General features: G+C 41.2%; 3 protein-coding genes across 24 annotated transcripts; 1 reads left to right on the top strand and 2 right to left on the bottom strand.

Moving 5' to 3' along the window:
* Positions 1 to 1,052: 1,052 nt before the first annotated feature.
* LOC138613205 (pro-neuregulin-4, membrane-bound isoform) lies at positions 1,053 to 2,308 on the top strand. Its single transcript, XM_069686822.1, has 5 exons — positions 1,053 to 1,126; positions 1,281 to 1,314; positions 1,406 to 1,499; positions 1,616 to 1,768; positions 1,927 to 2,308. Exons 2-5 carry the CDS (start codon positions 1,305 to 1,307, stop codon positions 1,997 to 1,999), a joined length of 330 nt encoding a protein of 109 aa, XP_069542923.1. The 5' UTR covers positions 1,053 to 1,126; positions 1,281 to 1,304; the 3' UTR covers positions 2,000 to 2,308.
* A 1,351-nt stretch (positions 2,309 to 3,659) lies between these two features.
* Positions 3,660 to 6,782, bottom strand: lactb (lactamase, beta). 2 transcript variants are annotated; one of them, XM_069686721.1, is made up of 6 exons: positions 6,358 to 6,782; positions 6,173 to 6,239; positions 5,088 to 5,278; positions 4,661 to 4,982; positions 4,405 to 4,570; positions 3,660 to 4,255 (listed from the first exon to the last, which is right to left on the bottom strand). In XM_069686721.1, the coding sequence occupies exons 1-6, from the start codon at positions 6,727 to 6,729 to the stop codon at positions 3,736 to 3,738; spliced, it is 1,638 nt and encodes a 545-aa protein (XP_069542822.1). In that variant the 5' UTR covers positions 6,730 to 6,782; the 3' UTR covers positions 3,660 to 3,735. The 2 variants fall into 2 exon arrangements, with proteins under 2 accessions (XP_069542822.1, XP_069542823.1); XM_069686722.1 differs by having other exon boundaries at positions 6,370 to 6,782.
* Positions 6,783 to 7,812: 1,030 nt separating this feature from the next.
* tpm1 (tropomyosin 1 (alpha)) lies at positions 7,813 to 19,065 on the bottom strand. Of its 21 annotated transcripts, none has more exons than XM_069686086.1 (10): positions 18,823 to 19,062; positions 18,379 to 18,504; positions 18,052 to 18,177; positions 14,801 to 14,934; positions 14,344 to 14,461; positions 13,309 to 13,379; positions 12,447 to 12,522; positions 12,178 to 12,240; positions 12,014 to 12,083; positions 7,813 to 8,651 (listed from the first exon to the last, which is right to left on the bottom strand). In XM_069686086.1, exons 1-10 carry the CDS (start codon positions 18,934 to 18,936, stop codon positions 8,569 to 8,571), a joined length of 981 nt encoding a protein of 326 aa, XP_069542187.1. In that variant the 5' UTR covers positions 18,937 to 19,062; the 3' UTR covers positions 7,813 to 8,568. The 21 variants fall into 21 exon arrangements, with proteins under 21 accessions (XP_069542187.1, XP_069542181.1, XP_069542179.1 ...); XM_069686087.1 differs by lacking the exons at positions 7,813 to 8,651; positions 12,447 to 12,522 and adding exons at positions 10,396 to 11,477; positions 13,014 to 13,089 and having other exon boundaries at positions 18,823 to 19,065; XM_069686079.1 differs by lacking the exons at positions 7,813 to 8,651; positions 12,447 to 12,522; positions 18,052 to 18,177 and adding exons at positions 10,396 to 10,611; positions 11,399 to 11,477; positions 13,014 to 13,089 and having other exon boundaries at positions 18,823 to 19,064.
* Positions 19,066 to 19,329: the final 264 nt, after the last annotated feature.

The following is a 19,329-nucleotide window of genomic DNA, read 5'->3' as shown; positions in this document are numbered from 1 at the left end:
TTATGACTGATCTGCAAAGCATTATTAAACGATTTCGCACAATTAATTTACTTATTAGTAACATCAAAAAGCCTTTATCAAGGATACCCAATTAGAAGTGGTTCAAACATTATTTGCCAAGTGAAATATAACTATTGTAGGCCTGTGATGTGAGGCCCTTACATGCATGCAACATCAGACATAATGTCTATCAGGTACATGCACAGATAGGACCCATCTTTCTCACCTCCCTGACTCTGGATTAGTACACCATATGTTCAGATGTCACAAAAGTTCTTCTTTTCTCAACATAATGTGTCATTATGGATGGCGGCAGTGTGACAACATCATGGTGGGAATTAGTGCATGTTGGTGGGGCAAGTGCCCTTTTTTTTTTGCTTGAGCCCCTGCCCCAAAAAACGTCTGTGCTCGACCCTGGTGTTCACAAAATAAATTTAGCCTCTCCCCTATATTGTTTCTTGAGCCCTGTATAATCTGCAAATAATCTAGCCCTGTTTGCACAATCACTACATCAAAGCAGCACCATTTATTAATAGGAACCCACTGAACAATAGGAAAGCATGTCCAGTTGGTGAGTCAGCTAACGGTCCTGCGCATACAGCAGTAATTATGCGTCTAAAGGAAGTGGTGTGATGTGTTCTTAGACTTCAAAAAAGTTCCCACGATTCCATTCATGCCTTCTCTGCATACCAGCCATTCAAGAGCTCCTTACCGAACCCAGACACGCTGAGCTCACATGCACAACAGGTGACTTCCTCACCCATCCGCCTGATCTCAGGACTCAAGTGAATCTCCAACAACAAAAGCAAAGTATACTCTGCTAAGCTTTAACCTGACAGACACAAAGTTATCCAAGGACACACTTTGACCTTTGATAGGCCTGTCTGTGTTTCTCACATGCCATTAAATGACACTCTGGCATATTAACAAATAGCCTTGTATCCTGACGTTTGGCTTGCCATTTACAATGTGGACAAACTGCAATCACAACATTTTTTTAAGGGAGGAACACGCCCACACGACTTCAGAGGTCCAACAAAAAGCAGATCTGGGTTAGTTTGAAGCGTCACTATGACTCACCTTGGGAGCCTGAACTAACGACAGAAAGCTGGGATTCCACGAGCTGGTAAGGACACATATACCTCTCACAGCACCTCTTCTTTTTATATTTGTAGTTTTCTTTCCGTTATTGGCACCTGAAACTTCTGGTAATGGCTTCAGTTTCTAGGAAGTGAGAGATTTTTGCTTTTGTATGACAGATCTATGTTGTGTTTTCTCAGGAAACAGCAAGAACAGGTTTACAAATGATGGCAGGTAATTAAAGAAAACTATCAGCGAAGTGTCAGATTGTTTTCACATTTTTGTTCGAGCTATCATTCCTGAAATGTTTTATTTGTCTGTGTAGAACATGGAGACCTTTGTGTTGCGCAGGACGCCAGCTATTGCATGAATGGAGGGACATGCTATAGAATACGCGCCATGAACACACTCTCCTGTGTGTAAGTCAACTTCAACACTATTTGTTGTCTTATATGTTATAACAAGTGCCAACATGCAAATACTGTTCACAAGTTTTTCTTGTTCTGACATTTTTGTCCTTCCTGTCTTACTTCAGGTGCAATGGCAATTACAAAGGCAGCAGATGTGAGCAGTTCCAGCTCTTCAGCGTCTCCTCCAATGCAGGGGAGGCCGGGTTAATTGCAGCCGTGGTCATTGTTGCCCTCCTCATCTTAATGGTGCTGGCTTTTGTTATCTACTACGTACGCAAGTGAGTACATTCCGGTCTGGGATTATCACTATTCTCAAGGTGTCTAAAAATAGCACGAGGATGTGGTAGTGTTTTATGTGTTATACAGTGTTGCATTATTGTCCTTCAGCCAGTATATCCTTCTAAATCTGACAACAATGCCTTGTGTTCACACACAGGATGTTGAAAGCCAAGCAAGAGAGCCAACAGAACAACCAGCAACAGTATTGGAGAGTGAAGCCAAGAGTATGACCTTTCCTCTCGTGTGTTTCTCTTCTGCGTGTGTGTTGGATGGGATGATGAAATAATTCTCAGAGATGAGCGTCACTTGCTTTGTTGGACTGTTTTGGATATGAGGATGTGTTTGGAAAAACTGCTGCACCGACCATAACTAAAGTCAAAGCAGGTAAAGAGCTGATCGCTCGCGAATAGTCTCGTGAGATTACTGGATTCCCTGGTGTTTGCTACAGAAAGGTGTAACTCATTAACACACACACAGAGTGTGAAACAAGTGAGTGGGTGGGAATTGAATCACACCTTGCTTTTTTTTTATTTTTATTTTTTTAAACACAGCTATGATGTTGGCATTCATGTTACCTGTGTTAAGTCACATTTCAATCTACCGGTATGTGCTTTCTGGAATGTATTTATAAAGCTTATTTGGACTGTGTAAAAATATAAAGTTAATAATTATTCTAAATATTTAACTGGTATTATGGATTTAAGAGAAATAAGCCCTTGTAAGAAGATAATGAAGATGGTATTAGTTAATATTTTGCGATTGTCTAATTATATACAATGATCCCTCCTGAATGATTTCACTGTGTCATTTTTGCCAGAAGACCACAAACACACTCACACCGACATTTGTGTACTTCTAGGATACTGATGGACGACTCATTCCCCATCCTTTCAAAGCTAAACATCAGCACCAAACTCTACTCCGAACCTAATCCTAAATCTAATCTTGACCTGTAACCATAATTGCTCCTTAAAGCAGCCAGGCTCAGGATGAACTCACTTTGCAGCTTTAAAGCTGATTTGACTCTCACAAAGCTGGACTTGCAGGAACACACGCACACACCCGCAGCAACTGTGGTGAAATGTGTGTGTGGGAGGCTGTATAATTAGCGTATCCCAAGCCATTCATCAGTCTCCTTAAATCTAAAAACAGGGGCAGAGGAGATCCCAGGAGTTTCATGATGAGAATGATGCATCAAATGAGAAGGGAGAGGACTCAAATCATTGGACTGCATTCAAAAACTAAATATGACCGTTGACGGTTTAGTCAATTCCTGAAATTCCTGTATCAGTCTGCTCATTCTGGCATTACAATCTTGAGTTGTTCAGACAAAGTCAGGATTGTATAAACTGCCTGAAGAAATTAGAACGCTGGCATTATATGAAAGAGAGCGTGAAAGTTGGCTCAGTAATGAGCACTTTGTGGAAATGTCAGCCTATTGATTATTGACAGGTCGACGGTATCAGGTCAACACACAACAGGGTTTTTCCAGAAGCATGTCATGTTGCTATGAGGAAATATCTGTGCAGGGTGGGCCCGAGAAGTCGCTACGAGTGCCTTAGAGACTTTAGATTCACCGTGCTGATTTTAAGAGCAATAACCCTTTGTTTTTTAATTCGCTCAAATGCAGACATGTATACTGGTATATTAAAAATATGTGTTTGCTGTTAAATACAGTAATGCATGAACCTTTGTATCCAGCCAACAAAGTGATGTCATAAGTCAGTGGCCTTCTCTGTGTGTTGGAAAGAAGTAAACTGCTTCCACCTAGTGGCAAAATGACTTCCCTGCCAAGTGTTGTGGTGGACTGTAAGTAGAGTTAAAGTAAGTCCTTTACAAAAAGTACATAACATCTAGAAAATATACTTTTTAAAGTTTATTCAACACCCTCTGGAGTTATTTAAAAACTGTATGAAACTACATAAAATCATCTGGTATCAGTAAATGTAAACTCTTTTAAAAACTCTTACAGGCTTTTGGCTTTTTCAAACTTGTGAGCAATTTTCAGTGCAGTGGTGTTGAGTCCTACAGACTGCATGTTAGTGATGATGGTGACCACCACCCCCTGTGGGAGGGCGGGGGTCTGTCCTTCATCTGTCTCCTCACCGGGTAACACCAGGAGGACACTGCTGGCCCCCACAGCTCCTCCTGTGTGTGACACATAGTGTCTGCGCTTCCTGCACTGGCCGTACTTCTGCTGTTTCTCCACTACCAGCCAGCCTTGTGCGTACAGTCCATCCTTATCCCAGCTGGCCTCTGTCCGGTCAACTGGTGCCCACAGATCTACGGCAGTGTTGGGTTTGAGGAAGCCGGGGAGCAAGCCCTTAGTGTCATTTAGGTTGGCCACCTGGTAGCTGTAGAGCAGAGCATTACCGAACAGCAGCAGATCACCCACAGTGGAGAGGAAGCCGCCTCCTGCCCACTTGTAGGAGTTGTTTACGTATGGGCAGTTCACAACACGTCCTCTCTTGTTGAGATGATAATATCTGTGGAGCAGCATCAACAAAAATATGAATGACATCCTGAAAGACATTACAGATCACCACAAATTTCTACTCCAATGTTATTGGTAGATCTCCCCTGTTCTTAGAGGTGACATGCTGAAGTAATTTAGACATTTGTGATGATAGATTACCTGGAGCGGTGGTAAATAATAGGGTCGTTTTCATCAGGCACAGTATTAAGCATTCCCAGCTCTCTGAACATGTTCATCATTAGATCCAGGAAGCCCTGTCCAGCAGCTCGCTCCACAACAGCACTGAGCAGGGTAAAGGCATGGGTGGAGTACAGAAAAGTAGTGCCTGCATGGGGAATAAAAAACAATCTTACTCATCAAGACATTAGCATTGATAAATTAATATTTCAATGGTTTATTAGGAAACGTGCTCTACCAGGTTTGAAAATGAGCGGGTCGTCCTTGAATAAGTCCAGAGCCTGTGTGACACCTTCAAAGTTGTCCTTTAAGTAGTATTCCTCATGCTCAAACTCTTTCTTCTTCTTAGCCTGAGCGGCTTCTTTGCCTTTGGTGTTCTGTTCTGTAGCAGCGGGTTTCTCTTTGTTTCCCGATGAGCTCTTCTCATCCCCGCTCTCTTTACCTGGTGGCTTTAAAAGTCTCTTAGCTTTCTCCTTGTCCTCCTTCACTTTCTTTGCATCCTTCTCATAGTGTCTTATACCACTTAGGTGGGACAGAATCATACGAGGGGTTATCGTGACCTGAAAAAACAGAATAAATGATGTGATTGTAAGCTGAAGACAAAAAAGGAGAAAAAGATATTATTGCTGATAAGAAATCTCTGACATCTGGTTCAAGAAGCTTACATCCTGTCCGTCAAATTGTTTCTGGGGAAATTCCGGGACATATTGCTGCACAGGAACATCGAGATCTAATTTCCCCTCCTCACGCAGTCGTGCAGCTGCTGCAGATGTGAGGGGCTTACTGATGCTGGCAATTCGCATCACTGTTTGTGGGCTGCATGGCACACGGTTCTCCAAATCAGCAAAACCGATGCCTGAATTACACGAAGAACTTAAATGCATCTTATAGGATTTTTTTTCAGAGGAAAATGTTTAAAATTTCACGTAAGGGAATTCAAAATATATCTTACAATCACATTTTGTTTCATCAACATTTCAGAAAAGGAAAGAAACAATGACATTTACTTTTGTAGGGAGAGGCTGTTCTCAGCTGGCTTAGTTCATGGCACAAACAAAAGTACACTTAATTCAAAAATCGAACGGGAAACATGCATTCCAAGGCAAACTAAAATAATTTATTTGTCTCTAAGTATTTGCCAATGTGCAAATGTTGGAAATGGTGGGCCTTGCCAACGCTGATATAACAAAGTATCAGTGTTGTTGGCCAAGTCAAACTGGTGATGCAGGAGCACAACCAGTTCACATAAGTCTCAACTCCATAATATAATGATGTGAGAACACGACATATAGCTACCTTCATATGAGATATATAATTGATTAATCAATTGGTTGATGGAAAAAAACCTAAGTAAATAAATTGTATATCATTGAATTACAAAACTAGTTATCAGAAATGATCTCCTGGACTGTGGGAAACTCTGAAAACTATATTCAAAATGTAACAATGATTCATATATTAAGAAAAAAATAAAAGGCCAATGAATTGAGAGCTAAAATAATTATTACAGCCCTAATTGTATCTTTGTTAAACAAAGGCAAATGTGAGGCAATATTGTTGATAGGGTGTTTGCTTTGACAGAAATTGTTATCATATTCTTAGACTGAACCGGCCTTAATTAGTGTTTTGGGAGAATGGGAGGCATTGGACCACCATATAAAAATGAAGCTGGGCAGAAAGACTATGTTCATTTGATGTATTGTTATTAGTTTCGAATAATACACGTTAAGTGGACTTTAAAGAAACCAACCCTCAGACCAGACTTGAGCACCATCCACAGAAACCCCAACCACCAGCCCTGGAGCCCCGACCTCAGCCTGAGAGATAGACACAAACACTTCACTGACTCAGGTGACACAAAGTGAAGGTAACAGGGGATGAAAGGCAAAACAATGAGAAAGAGGCCAATCCAAAAACAATCATTCACTGGCCTACCTCTGCGCCTACCTTTATCCGCTCCAAAAGGTCCCTGCTAACTTTTATGGCATCGCTGTATCGATCAGTCCTGGGTCCCTCTATTACTTTATCATCACAGGAGCTGTTGGCTGTGTCCACGTGATATTTCAGCCCGACAGCTAAAGTAATCCCCAAACCAATCCCACATATCCAAATCCTAGACCTTGACCTGTATTTGTAAAAGGCTGTGTTTGACCCCCTAACATATCGTCTTTGTTGTTGTATAAAAACACTCCGCTTATCTGACTGCTTGACTCGCGCTCCAGCTCGTGGTGTCATCAAAGTAGACTCGCGCGCTGTTAGCAGGTTACATTTGGCACAAAAACGACTTGGCAAAAATAATCGTGACATTGTTGGATATGTTGGTTATCTCGCCTTTTGTTGGCGATAACTCCCTGCTGGTCAACGAGCTACTGCTAAAAACAACTAGCTTCCTGTTTGCATCCTCGCGCCAGACCAAACTAATCAAATCACGATTCAGCCCAAAGCAAGCGCGAGAGGATCATTAAACGTGATTTCAGCGTGTAGCTGTGGTCAACCCCGCCCAGGGATTAAGTTCATGTAGTTAAGAACAACCACAAAAATAAAAATAAATCTGTGTTTTAAAACAGGGGCCCTTTACAGGACTGCGACGAATTATAAGATAATACTATAGATATAGAACCCACTTGAAATGATCGTTTTTGCTGAAAATCATCACAATTCAACAAACTTTAAGTAAATTAACTTTTATCTAAATTGTTGAATCACAGTTAATGTTCAGTTTGGGGCACGGAGGGGGCTTCTGATGACTTAAGAATTCTGCTTTGAAAGTGTTTTAAAAAATATATATTTGATGTTATTGTAGGCCTGAAATTAAATAAACAGATTTTTTTTTTTCTATTAACATGTTTGTGTCAAATTTATGGACATGTCATTGACCTACTTCCAGGATGCAACTCATGTCTTAACCACCATTAACATGCAAGCTTTGTTTAAAGGACAACATAACACACATGCACACACCCTCTTATCACCTCATAAGTGAAACAGAGTGGGATATCACGGAGGACGATTAACCTCTTACCTGCCGTCAACACATTTCAAGAACAGTTTTTTTTGGAGCCTATTCAATAATACACTTTAAGTTAGATACAGGCACATCATGACATCTTAAATTTAAATGTAGTGGAAAATCCCATACATTAATGCCACCTCTTTTTAAAATATTTTTCTCAATGATAATGCTGCTATGTTTATTTATTATTTATAAGACTTTAAAATTATTATAAGGGTTTGACACATGACAATGTTTTCTTTGTGGGGGCTGATGAAGTCTAATAAATATGTTTTGTTTTCCTTAATTCTGCACTCAGAAATGTATGAAGATCTCCAGTTTGGGTCACATCCGTTTAGGACAAAAAGGCTGTGCATGAACCACAAACAAAGTTAGAAAACTTTCAAAACGTGCTTTTATTTATATTCATAATTTGTACATTTCAGATATGATAAACATTTGAAACATCTACATTGATACAATGCTGAAACATTGCACAACCAGATGACTGAAATCATACTAAATAGACAAGATGAAAACTTTTGGAACCATGGTTTGAAGAAAACTAAAAACATACTGTAATGCATTTTCGGCCATTGCCTAACAAAACAGTAGCACCAGTATACATAGTGACTGGAAAAGCCAATGTATACGTCCACTTCTCTTTTTTTAAACATAGTTTGTCTTACAGAAAGCAAAATGTGAACAATGCTGAGGTTTAATTAAGTGCAAAATGTCTCCATTTTGTCCTTTGGTTTTTGCATAATCAATGTGGAATGAACGTACCCGATCAGCTTCAATGCAGATGTAAAAAAAATCTTTGTAACCAATGGCCTGACATGTTACTTCACCAGATGACTCACCAGAAAAAAAAAACCTAACTCAAGGATTGCAAAAAGCAGACAACATTTTGAGACAGAAACATGTTGTTTCTCAGTTTAGGGAAATGGTCAATCAAAGGGAATGGTTACGCGTTACTTCCCCTTAGTTCTGCTCCGTGGTCGAGATCCGCTGAAGGCAGGACGGTGCAAAAGAAATAGCATCTGGCTGTTTGATCCCCACCATGGACAAGGTAATAGAAAAGGGGTTTTTGGTAAGCAAGGTGCAAGTACAAAAAGCCAAAACCACAGTGTGTGGGGGGTCAGACCGCGCCTTCACAAATTATTCAGTTCCATTAGAGTCTGGTCCAGCATCTGGTGCATATCGAGGTTCTCTTCTTTAGCATGTGACAGTTTCTCTGTTAGAACATTAAAATGAAGAAGTTTTAATCTCACACAAGCGAACACACAAGTGAGTCAGTAAGTTAGCTTGCATTAATAATCGAGCTTGCTACATAATTCAGGTCGGTTATAAAATGGTAGTGCTTTTAAAAACGACCCACATTTCACTGACAGAAACAAGAGAAACACATCGAGTTAACAACATTAAGTTATGCAAATAACATGCAAACAAAGTCAAACAAAGTCCTTATTATGACACATAAACACAACAATCCATTAAAAGTGATTATTGTACGAGGTTACTAGAAAATTATATATTTAAATAATCCCTGATTTGACTATATTGTTACACAAACAGCAACACACATTTCAGGCAGTGCAGGCATCGTATGTGGAAAATGCAAATGCTAGAGTTTTGATCTTATACTTGATCTGATTGTCGTATACACATTTAATACGAGACTGTAAGACACACATAAGACATTCACACAGTTTAGTCCTCATTTAAAGCCACGCGGAGCTCATTAGAGAGAAGACGGTGCGTCTGAAGTTGCTGGAAGAGGCGATCTTTGCAGTCAGAAAGCGAGATGGAAAACAGAGAGAGGACATGAAGTCAGAGGAAAACAGGAAAGAGAGAGAGTGCAAAGGCTGTTGACACCTACCTTCTCTAGAATACATCACTGGAAACCTTTTTGATAAAACACACGGACATCTGGCCTCTAATTTGCCTTTGACCCAACTGTGTTTTTTTGTATTTCTTTAAAGGAGAGCGGGTTCAGGGTTTCTTATTATATTTTCTTCTGCAACAAGTAAATCAAGACGGGACAGTGTGTAGAGTTAAAGCAGAGGACGAACAGATGGAAGAGGGTTAAAAGGAGAATGGCAGTGAGCCTAACCCTTCAAATTAAATATTTTAAGTGGAAAGAAAATAGAGAAAATATATCTGCCTTTTTTATCAAAGCATTCTGCGTCTTATCATAAATATCACAAACTGTTTGTAGCCTAACTTTGGTCTGACATTTTTAAGGATGTGGCTCCACTACGGTCCTGCAGTCCCACTCACAACATCAGAAAATATCTCCCTTCCTGTCATCTTGTCTGTGTCTGAATATACATGGGAACGACTTTAATAAAAACACTCAGAATGTGTGATTGTACATTTATTCAAATATCATGACAGGATACTGTGTATCATACAAAGGCCATGTGTCATCACTGATAGCAGTTTCATCCAATTTTTCCAGCAACCAGATGAGGCTCAACAAGTCTTACTTTCTGTCCTGTGTTCCACCGTTGCACACCTTACTCTACTTCATCTCAATCCTCCTGATTACAATCCAACACTAATTCCCTCCAATTCTCAAATCCAACATGTCAGCTCTTCCAGTCACAGTACTAAATGTTGAAAGGTGCATGCATGCATCAGTTTCAAACGCTAAGAGAGAAGACAGCTTGGCTCAGCTTCCAGTCAAGTACCTGCAGTAGTTCTAAGAGTCAGCGCTTAAAGCACTACGGTGTGATACCTAATATCTCAGCCTTACAGAACAATATTTGAAGAAAATAAATTAACATTCACTGAAATCCATAAAACTACACCAAGGACATCAGGGTTAAGCTCAACTTAAGGTCTGTGGAGATGAAGAAACAAAAAGAAAAACATAACTGAAAATCAAGGCTTCCTGGTTTTATTCGAGCCACTTAGAAATAAATAGAAATTAAAAAGAGAACAAAAAAGGACAGAGTAAAGAGATACAGCTTACATAGAAGGAAGGGTGTTTATTTTTTACACAATGCAGAAAGATTCTAGGATTCTGTACAAGAGATGGGATGCATTTAACGTTGACGTGAGGATGAGAACATGAGGGGGGAGGAAAGCGATGACAGAGAGGGAAGGGAAAATGGAGAGAAGGCTGGAGAGAGCGGACAGATGCCGCTCAGCCGGCAGGAGACGTCTTTGATGAGGTGTAAAAAATTTATCTGTGTGGGAGAGAAGAAGTGAAGTGAACAAGGGGGCCGGTGCGGGTCCTACGGAAATATTGAGATGTGCAGCGCAAACGCTTCAACTACACGGGTCACGGCACAACAACCACAAACCTACAATGCACAATGGAGATGCATTGTGAGGTCGACAAACACAAACTGGAGGACGGACAAGCTCCTCTATCTGAATACATCGAGACCGTTCTGCTCAAAACGCAAGAACAACACAGACAACTGTAAAGGACAACACTAAGAAGGGATGCTACACTCTGACAGACAACCTCCAACTTCTATGATGACTGAACGGGGGGGGTGTCACAAACACACAGGGGGGCCTTTCTTCTGAACAGAAGTAGACCATGTTAGTGGAAAGGAACGTGGAAACACAAATAACCTCAAGTTACAGTGAGAGAATCAGATTAATTTAAAGGCTCTCCTGACACAGCCTCAAAACATTTCAATAGGCAACTTGCATGCGTTGCTTAAGGCGTCAAATATCCTAAAAAAAACGTACAAAAACTTCTGAATCAAAGAGCTATAAAACTGCAACGACTAAAAAAGGTCATGCATAACATTCCATAACAAGATCTGTTTACAATATCATCAAAGAGCAACGATGCCGACACGGAATACTATGTCTGTTTGAAGACAAAAGTCTATTTTAAGTGTCGGGACAAAAACAAAAACGGATGCTAGGTATGAGGAAGTAGAAGACAGACAAGGGAGGTGCAGGGGGAGAGAAAGTGACAGCAGCACATGCAGGCACAGCACAGTAGAAAATTACATGGAAGTCATGTCGTTGAGGGCGTGGTCCAGCTCCTCGCTGATGGCCTTGTACTTCAGTTTCTGGGCATACAACTCATCTATTGGTGGGCCAGGGTTGTGAGGTGGTGGGGGGGGAGGGAGGGAGGTTGCAGCGAAAGGGAGCAAAGGTGAAGGAGCACATGGCGAGGAGGTGAAGGGTGAAGGATCCAGATCATTGACAAAGACAGGAGGTGGTGAGAGGAAAATTGAAGACAGGGGGAAAGAGGAAAACAAGAGTTACACCAGAAAAATGATGGAGTGAAAGTTCAACAAAAGTGGGGGAGAACTCAGAAAAGTCATGAAGAAACGGATTGTGGGTTCACTGCATCATGGCTATCAGCACTCATTTGTCCTGCTTGAACTCTAAGTAAACACTGACATCTCTGATAAGCATCAATTAAAAGGGAAAGAATCGTAAAGTGTAATGCTGTCTAAGAGAGAATAATGATGAGATTAAGAAGGAAAAGGAAATAAAGTTTAAGAGCAAAGCTAAGAAAGTGCTAAAAATAGCACTGAGTACTTTTCCAAGCAGCGTCACTGACAGATTAACCAGGCTCAGATAACCACTCTGGGCTAAGGGGCTGAAAAATCATACCTTCCAAGTCATCAATGGTCTTCTCAAGCTTGGCTACTGATCTCTCAGCGAACTCAGCACGAGTCTCAGCCTGTGCCACAGAGACAGATTTATGAGTTAGTCGCAGCACCTGTGACACGGATCATTTATCCTTTAACTCCAGATACGGCCTTGTGAAACTTTACCTCCTTCAGCTTGTCGGTGAGGACCTTGATCTCCTCCTCGTACTTATCCTCCTTCTGTGAGTACTGTGGGACAAAAACAATGACAAGTGTCAAACACCAGGACATGGAGACTCTGAATGTCCAAGTACCACACATGCTATTACATGTATACAGATAAGAAGTATTATTTAATGTGTAGAGATTTGGTCCCACAGGCTCTTCTGCTCCCCTTCTATAACGGGGACCTGAGGGGTTTGACAGCATGCACTCTGCCAGAAGTTGGCCCTTACCTTCTCAGCCTGGGCCTCCAGTGACTTCAGGTTGTTGGTCACAGTTTTCAACTCTTCCTCAAGCTCAGAGCATTTGCTGGTGTTTTAGACGAGGGAGGGTAAAGTCGCAAAGGAGAGGAAGGGGAAGGATGGACGGAACCAGAGGTGGACACAAAACAGGAAGAAGGAAAAGTAAGAAAGAGGGGGAGAGGAAACAAAATAAATAAGAACTACAGGGATTAAAACAAGGAGGGAACCCCAAGTACCTTAAAAGTGCCTTAACAGAGCAGGAATGTGAGAATAGCAGTGTGAGTGTTGTAATCACACAAAGAGTAGTGGGTTACTGTGAAGTCAGTAATTTGCTGTGTCAGATTTCCATATCTTAATATCATGCTTCTCTAAAATGTGTTATTCTTGCACAGTTTCTGCCGTGTTAGAGGTGTGAAAGAGCCTAAAGTACTCAGAACAAAAGAGCAACAAAAAGAAGAACAAGCACAGCAAGCAGAGCAGAGGCTTCGCTCTGCAGCATGAATCAAAGTGGGGAGAGCCACTCATCAAAGGTAAACAGTTAGTTTTAGTTTGCAGTACCTGTATGACTGAGGAGTTTAGTGATTTCATGCTTTGCTCCAAAACCCTTAGCTCATCCTCCACTCTTCGTACTCGTCTGTTAGTGGGTGTGGCGCACACGCGCAAGCCAAGACCATTCAAACCATGGAGAGCATGCAAATAATCAGCACATACAATAAGAACACAGGGCACACTGTTCAAATGGAGACAAGTCCAATACTCATTGTGTTAGAGCTCAAAGCTTCAATTGTTTAAAGGCTAGTCAACATGCAACTGTAAGTACACATTATGTGCATGTAAAGGTGAAACTTCTTACCCTTCAGACAGCTCAGCGCGCTCCTCTGTACGCTCAAGATCACCCTCAATGATGACCAGCTTACGGGCGACCTTTGGGTGCAGCACAACTAAGTGTTACAACGCAGCACAAATTTGACTGTGACACAAGCAGGATGTGGTTTAAGGTTAGTACCACAATGTCATGATTCCACTACAGTTTGTTACACAGTTTACACAGTGTCATGTGGGAGTGTTGTATGCAGCTAAAAGGACATTTATATTTTTTATTAATGAACAGTGTTTGACATAATGAATTACTTCAATTATTTTATATTAAAATAATATGTGGTTGTAATAGAACCCTTGTTTGAGTAAAGGTAACACTGCATCTCTGTAAATAAGATCAGTTAGAAGTAAAAATCCTGCAGTGAAAATGTTACTTAAATAAAGGTTTGTAAGTACAATCAAGAAAATGTACTTAAAGTAACAAAAGTTAAAGTATTCCATTATTGCTTGATAACTTTTCTGTCAGTCGATTAATCAACTTTGTGTTTTAGCTTTAATTGAATTTACTGTAAAACAAAGTATAATGTTTAACAAGATGTTCATATGTAAGATATAATAAATATTTTAAATATTTAAAATGTAGTGAAGTAGAAGTATGAAGTAACATAAACTGAACTTCCACAAAAAGTCCACAAAAACACTAATAATTGCTTTCACTTTTTAGCAGCTTACAACTCTATTTTAGTTAGTTAGAAAGTGATTTCGATATCTTTTTTTTACTGTCTGTAATTTGCTAAAGAGAAATGTGTTTCCTTATACAATGCCGAACAATGTGAACGCTCATTGATGGACTGAAAATGTAAAAGTTTGGGAATAATAGGAAGAGGAAAAATACTTCCTAATTGATGCTTTAAACGTAAAGTTATAAAAAAAAAAATTAACTGAAAATATTGTTGAAGTCCACCTATTATAAAAAATGATAACAGGTCTGTCATAGAATAACTGATTTCACTAAATGAGCATCTGCATGTTTGTTGTTGCAGAGTTGTTTTGAGGCTGAAACACTCGCCTCCTCATATTTGCGATCAGCCTCCTCAGCGATGTGCTTGGCCTCCTTGAGCTGGATCTCCTGCAGCTCCATCTTCTCCTCGTCCTTCATGGCCCTGTTCTCAATGACCTTCATGCCTCTGTGAGAGGGAACAAACAGTCAAAGGGTGTTAGGAATCAGGAGCTGAGTGCTAACAAAGACTGCAGTCTGCGTGAGGAAACACGTTAGGTGCATGGTAGTGTTGGCACGGAAATCTTTAATGTATCATTCTGAGGTGAATCACTTGTGTTTTTTAACATTAGTGAGGCAGAATTAACAGAAGACTAGACTATCTGACATCCAGCTCTGCAGCATAAAGACTCTGCTTGTACCCCATACAAAGGGACTGAAACACAACTAGGCCACCTGCTCTCTGCAGCGAGAGAGCGACATGGCAGAGATCAGAGAGTCTGAGTCTGTGCTGCCCATAAGAACCCACCTCTCGCTCTCATCAGCAGCCTTCTCAGCCTCCTCCAGCTTGGTCAGGGCAGTTGCCAGACGCTCCTGAGCACGATCCAACTCCTCCTCAACCAGCTGGATACGTCTGTTAAGAGAAGCGACATCTCCCTCAGCCTGGGAAGAGAAGAGGAGCAAGTCAGGAGAGAGTGGAGCACGGCATCTTTAACATACAACCTGGAAATCACACAAGTGCACACATACACGTCTGCCCAAAGATTGTACAGTAGGTGGTGGATTAAAGGGTATTAGTGTTGCCCTCTGGCATTGTTTTGTGCCAGGGGGGTGAGTGTAATCAAAAGTGTTTCCAGGAGGCTTTCCTGTGCTCCTCATTGACTATGTATCATTATAACAATGTCCCAGGTTGACAGAAGGTTGAATACCCTGCTTCATTACCGGGCCCCTGAGAGAACATTAACAAGGCCCAAGTCAAAGGCCCTGAGACTATTTACTGCAAATTAATGTTTACAAGGTACATGTACAACCACAGAGGAGCCCCCTGGATAGTTAAGGAGTGTAGGAAACATGTATGTGAAGCTTAACTGATCACATTGGTCCTCCAGGTTAAATTATCTGGTATCTTTGGAGAACATTTTCTATGCGATATAGGCTGATCGAAAGAGAAAACCTTTTCTCTGATTATTCAAACCTGTGGCTACTTCTGCTTCCTAGTGAGATTTGCATTGTCCTGAAAATGCTCAGCAAAAACAGGCAACAAGTACAGCCAGAGGTCTGACCGACTCTCCTGCAGGTCATGTGAAAGAAAGTGCGCAGTCTTGGACCAAAGTGCATCTGAGGTTGTGAAGCATGACGAGGAAGTTACTAATAACCTTTAAACTGAGGCAATCCTTTCAACTCCATTTAAATCACCTCACAGTTGATTAGTTTTAATTACAAACTGTCAGACTGAGCCTGAGATACACTCTGACTGCTTTAAGCCTCTGCACAAAGATTTATTTCCCGTCTAGATAACCGCCGCTATGTTCACACTGAAACCTGTTGTCCATATATGGGCAAGTCAAAGAGCAAAAGCTCACAGTGCGGAGTGGCACCTTAAATGTTGCCACAGTTTACATGTAACTTCCTGGTTGCTGAAAATAGTTAAATCAAATGTTTTACCCGGTATGCATGCCAAGAAAAAAAACGGAACTTCCTGAAAAGCAGGCTTAATATTTCCGTAACAGCAATAAGCATCACATAAGATGCAAGTGTAACAAAGTAGGGAGATGAGGCAACACAATGAGCCACGGTTGTGCTGCTCTTTTGACTTGGGCACCAGCGGCCTAACGTTACCAATTATTATAAGCTCTTAGCTAGCAGCAGGCTCTCAAAACCTCAGTAAGACTATTTAGTGGGTGCACAGCATGGAGCCATGTATAGCTCAGCTTTGTAGCACTGCAGTGAATGAAGAGGATTCCTGCTATTTCAATGTGTATCATTTCAAGCTCTCTCTGTTCGTGAACGTAGCACACACAAAGAGAAACGGGACGACATGTAGCCCCAATTTTGCATTGAATTAGCAGCTCCTGTTTGTGTGCACGCGCGGTAAACATGCTTACTTGTTCCCTGGTTTTCCTGTCCGCCAGCAACTCCTTCTGTAATCTCTCGGCTCTGTCTTCAGCACCGTCTGCCTGCTCTTGCAACGATTTTATCTTTCGTTTGACTGCCTCCAGGGATGTAGCTCCGGCCATTCTTTAATACAAGGTAACTATTTCAAATAAAAAAACCCCACTACAAATAGCTGCTGAAAGATTTCCGAGAAATTTTCAAGCAGCGAGGTGACGTGCTGAGAGCTGCGTGAAGACAGGCAGGACGGCGCGCGAGCTCTCCGGAGACGCACTCTGCAATGCCATGTCGTTTGTTCAGGAAGTGCCGCTGATTTCAAAATAGAGCTAAAAATTAAGGTTTTTGCGTGTTTTTGTAAAGCGTTACTCTGATTTAATCTGCTGCTCTGATACATAATATCATATAACGATAAATATAATCAATGAAAAATAACAATGTTCAAATTTAATATTACGAACGCACCCAGTCAGTGAATTGCTCACTCTAATGAGCACTGTTGTAGAAAACTAAAAGAGCCACAGCGCCCTCTGCTGGCCAATTGTGAGTATTACAACTGTAGGTAAAATGCTTTGAGACTGCAGGCCATTCAAAAGACCGTCACTGACTACAGTAATTACAGGCTTCGTTTTAGACAAGTCAAACGTACAAATACCTCCAAGAATATGAAAGGAAAAAACAAGGCCCTCAAACATGAAATAGCCTAGTTAGTGTTGAATCTATCCCCGCACTATACAGCGGATAGTGAATAAAATACAGCATCAAGTGTGATAAGCTAACACTCAGGGAGACGCAATATGGCCTAACTCCCCCGGGGGAATCCAATTAAAGGATTATTACAACTAGTTTTCTCGGAGGCAAATCATATGCAACTCTACAATTGGATTCGTCTGATTGGCTCCTAAGAACAAAGTGTCCTAACTTCAACCTGACCCTGACTGGGTCATGAACCGGATTGTTTGTCATGAAAAAAAAAAGTTTATTAGGAATAATAAAAAAAAATTCTTAAGCAGGTCTTAACCTTTAAATACCTAAAAACAAAATTTTTACATAGTTTTCCAGACATGTATTTATGTTTTCAAAAACACTGTGAGCTACAAATTATTTGAAATGATAATTTAATTAGCCTGAAGATAGGCTAAATGTGTTTACTTTCCTAATGAGTTCCCTGCCTGGGACTGTTTGATGGGAAACAGTGTTTTTCCCTGCGGTAAGCAGAGAGCGCAGCCCGCAGATGTGAGCTCTATCTTGACCATATAAAGCAGTGGGCTATATTTATCCAGGCGCTCGCGCTCTGCGCTCCAAGGAACACTGCACATTAGTCTACTTCACTTTTCACTCTGAAAAAGACTTACTCAGACTAAGACCTAAAAGACTGAGCAAAATAAAGGCCCAAAAGCATCTGAGTTTTACACAATGTATTGTATTAATGTCATAAGTTAGGATGAATAGATGTATTAAATTTAAAATAAATAAGTGTTTCAGTTCAACAACTAATGTGACTTTCTTTGGGCAGACGTGTAAGTGATTGTGCAAGTGATCCTTTACAAACTAAAGCGACAGTTCAACCATAATTAAAGTGTCGTGTCTCACACACAGTGATCAGAGAATGAAACGTGTGAGGCAGCGTGGTGCAGGAGTGGTGCCTTTGTGGATCCCTTCCTTACTTACATCTGTGGCTTTCTTCTCAGCCAGCTCAAGTTTCTCCTGGGCATCTTTAAGAGCCTCGGAGTACTTGTCCAACTCATCCTCAGTTCCCTTCAGCTTCTTCTGCAGAGCTACCAAATCGTCCTCAAGCTGAGGTGAGTTTCAGTGCGCAGAAGGTTTCAGAGGTGATCAGCGTGGGTGAGGAGACGGAGGGTGCGTGAGCGCGCAAAGGCGCAAGAGCGCGTACAGAAAGACAGACACACGGGACAGGGGAGAGGACAGGACAGGACAGGGGGAAGAGAGAAAAAGGAGAAAAAGTTAGGGAGGCTCATGCACGTCAGGGTCAGATACCTTGGTGGCGGACTCCTCAGCCGTCAGCAGCTTTTCTTCAGCAGTTTGGAACTCCTCAAACACTTTATCTCTTTCGTCCTCAGAAAGACGCAATTTCTTTTCCAACTCTCTTATATCGTCCTCTAACTATACATGCATGCAAAAGACAGTATAAAGTTAAACATATGAAATAAACATGCAATTATTCAATTAAATTACTGTCGTATCTACATTTTCTTATTAACAACAACAATTACATTTACATCACCAAATGCCAAAATATCTGAGAGGAGGATTTCTAACATCCAAACAATCAAAGAGGATCATTGAATCCTTATTTTGGGTTTATCCATAAAAGTAATTAATCCGCATTCAGGAGGCGATCCAGCTTTAATCTGATACTGGTCCTCCTGCCTTTTCTATCTTTGAGATTTCCACAAAGAAAAACAAAAAAACTCAGCCGACCTGTTTGCTTCTGTCCTCAGCTGCTTTCTTGTCTGACTCGGCCTGCTCAGCTCTGTCCAAGGCATTCTCCTTGTCGAGCTTGAGCATCTGCATCTTCTTCTTGATGGCATCCATGGCTGCTTCTTTCTGTTCGGCTGCACCGACAAAACGTCCAAATGAAAACCGAGGAGAGGAGAGGGGCTTAGGGCGTCTGTGCCTTACTGAACGCTAAGCTGGAGTGCAGGCTCTGCCTTCCTGTGCCCTGTCAAATATGTACTTTCAAGAGGGGGGAGACCGGATTCCTTTGGACATCCAATACTTTTTTGGTGGGAGGCGTGTGCGGGTGCCCGGGCGTTTTTTAAGGATCTGCTCGGTGATTCGTTGCTCCCAGACATTTGACTTTTGATACGCCTGTATATGGGCTGTGATGGACAAGCAGGCTGCTCCCACGAGAAGGCGTCTTAATGGTAATGTAACAGAAGCCATTTAATGCACTGGGATAATTCAGATGAGCATTTAATCATTAAA

This window comes from Semicossyphus pulcher, unplaced genomic scaffold, assembly GCF_022749685.1.
Source record: "Semicossyphus pulcher isolate SPU_LCO1_2020_fin unplaced genomic scaffold, fSemPul1.0.p SCAF_8, whole genome shotgun sequence".
Classification (NCBI taxonomy): domain Eukaryota; kingdom Metazoa; phylum Chordata; class Actinopteri; order Labriformes; family Labridae; genus Semicossyphus; species Semicossyphus pulcher.
The sequence above is the reverse complement of the archived record's forward strand: the minus strand, read 5'-3'. Positions and strand labels throughout refer to the sequence as shown.

Coding starts and splice junctions, on each gene's coding strand:
- LOC138613205 (XM_069686822.1), top strand. Junction 1,500..1,615: donor ATGAACACACTCTCCTGTGT/GTAAGTCAACTT, acceptor GTCTTACTTCAG/GTGCAATGGCAATTACAAAG. Junction 1,769..1,926: donor GTTATCTACTACGTACGCAA/GTGAGTACATTC, acceptor GTTCACACACAG/GATGTTGAAAGCCAAGCAAG.
- lactb (XM_069686721.1), bottom strand. CDS start 6,729: ATGTCACGATTATTTTTGCCAAGTCGTTTTTGTGCCAAATGTAACCTG. Junction 4,571..4,660: donor CCCGCTCATTTTCAAACCTG/GTAGAGCACGTT, acceptor TTCCCCATGCAG/GCACTACTTTTCTGTACTCC. Junction 4,256..4,404: donor ATTATTTACCACCGCTCCAG/GTAATCTATCAT, acceptor GCTGCTCCACAG/ATATTATCATCTCAACAAGA.
- tpm1 (XM_069686087.1), bottom strand. CDS start 18,936: ATGGATGCCATCAAGAAGAAGATGCAGATGCTCAAGCTCGACAAGGAG. Junction 18,178..18,378: donor CTGAGGAGTCCGCCACCAAG/GTATCTGACCCT, acceptor AACTCACCTCAG/CTTGAGGACGATTTGGTAGC. Junction 12,084..12,177: donor TCACCGACAAGCTGAAGGAG/GTAAAGTTTCAC, acceptor TCTGTGGCACAG/GCTGAGACTCGTGCTGAGTT.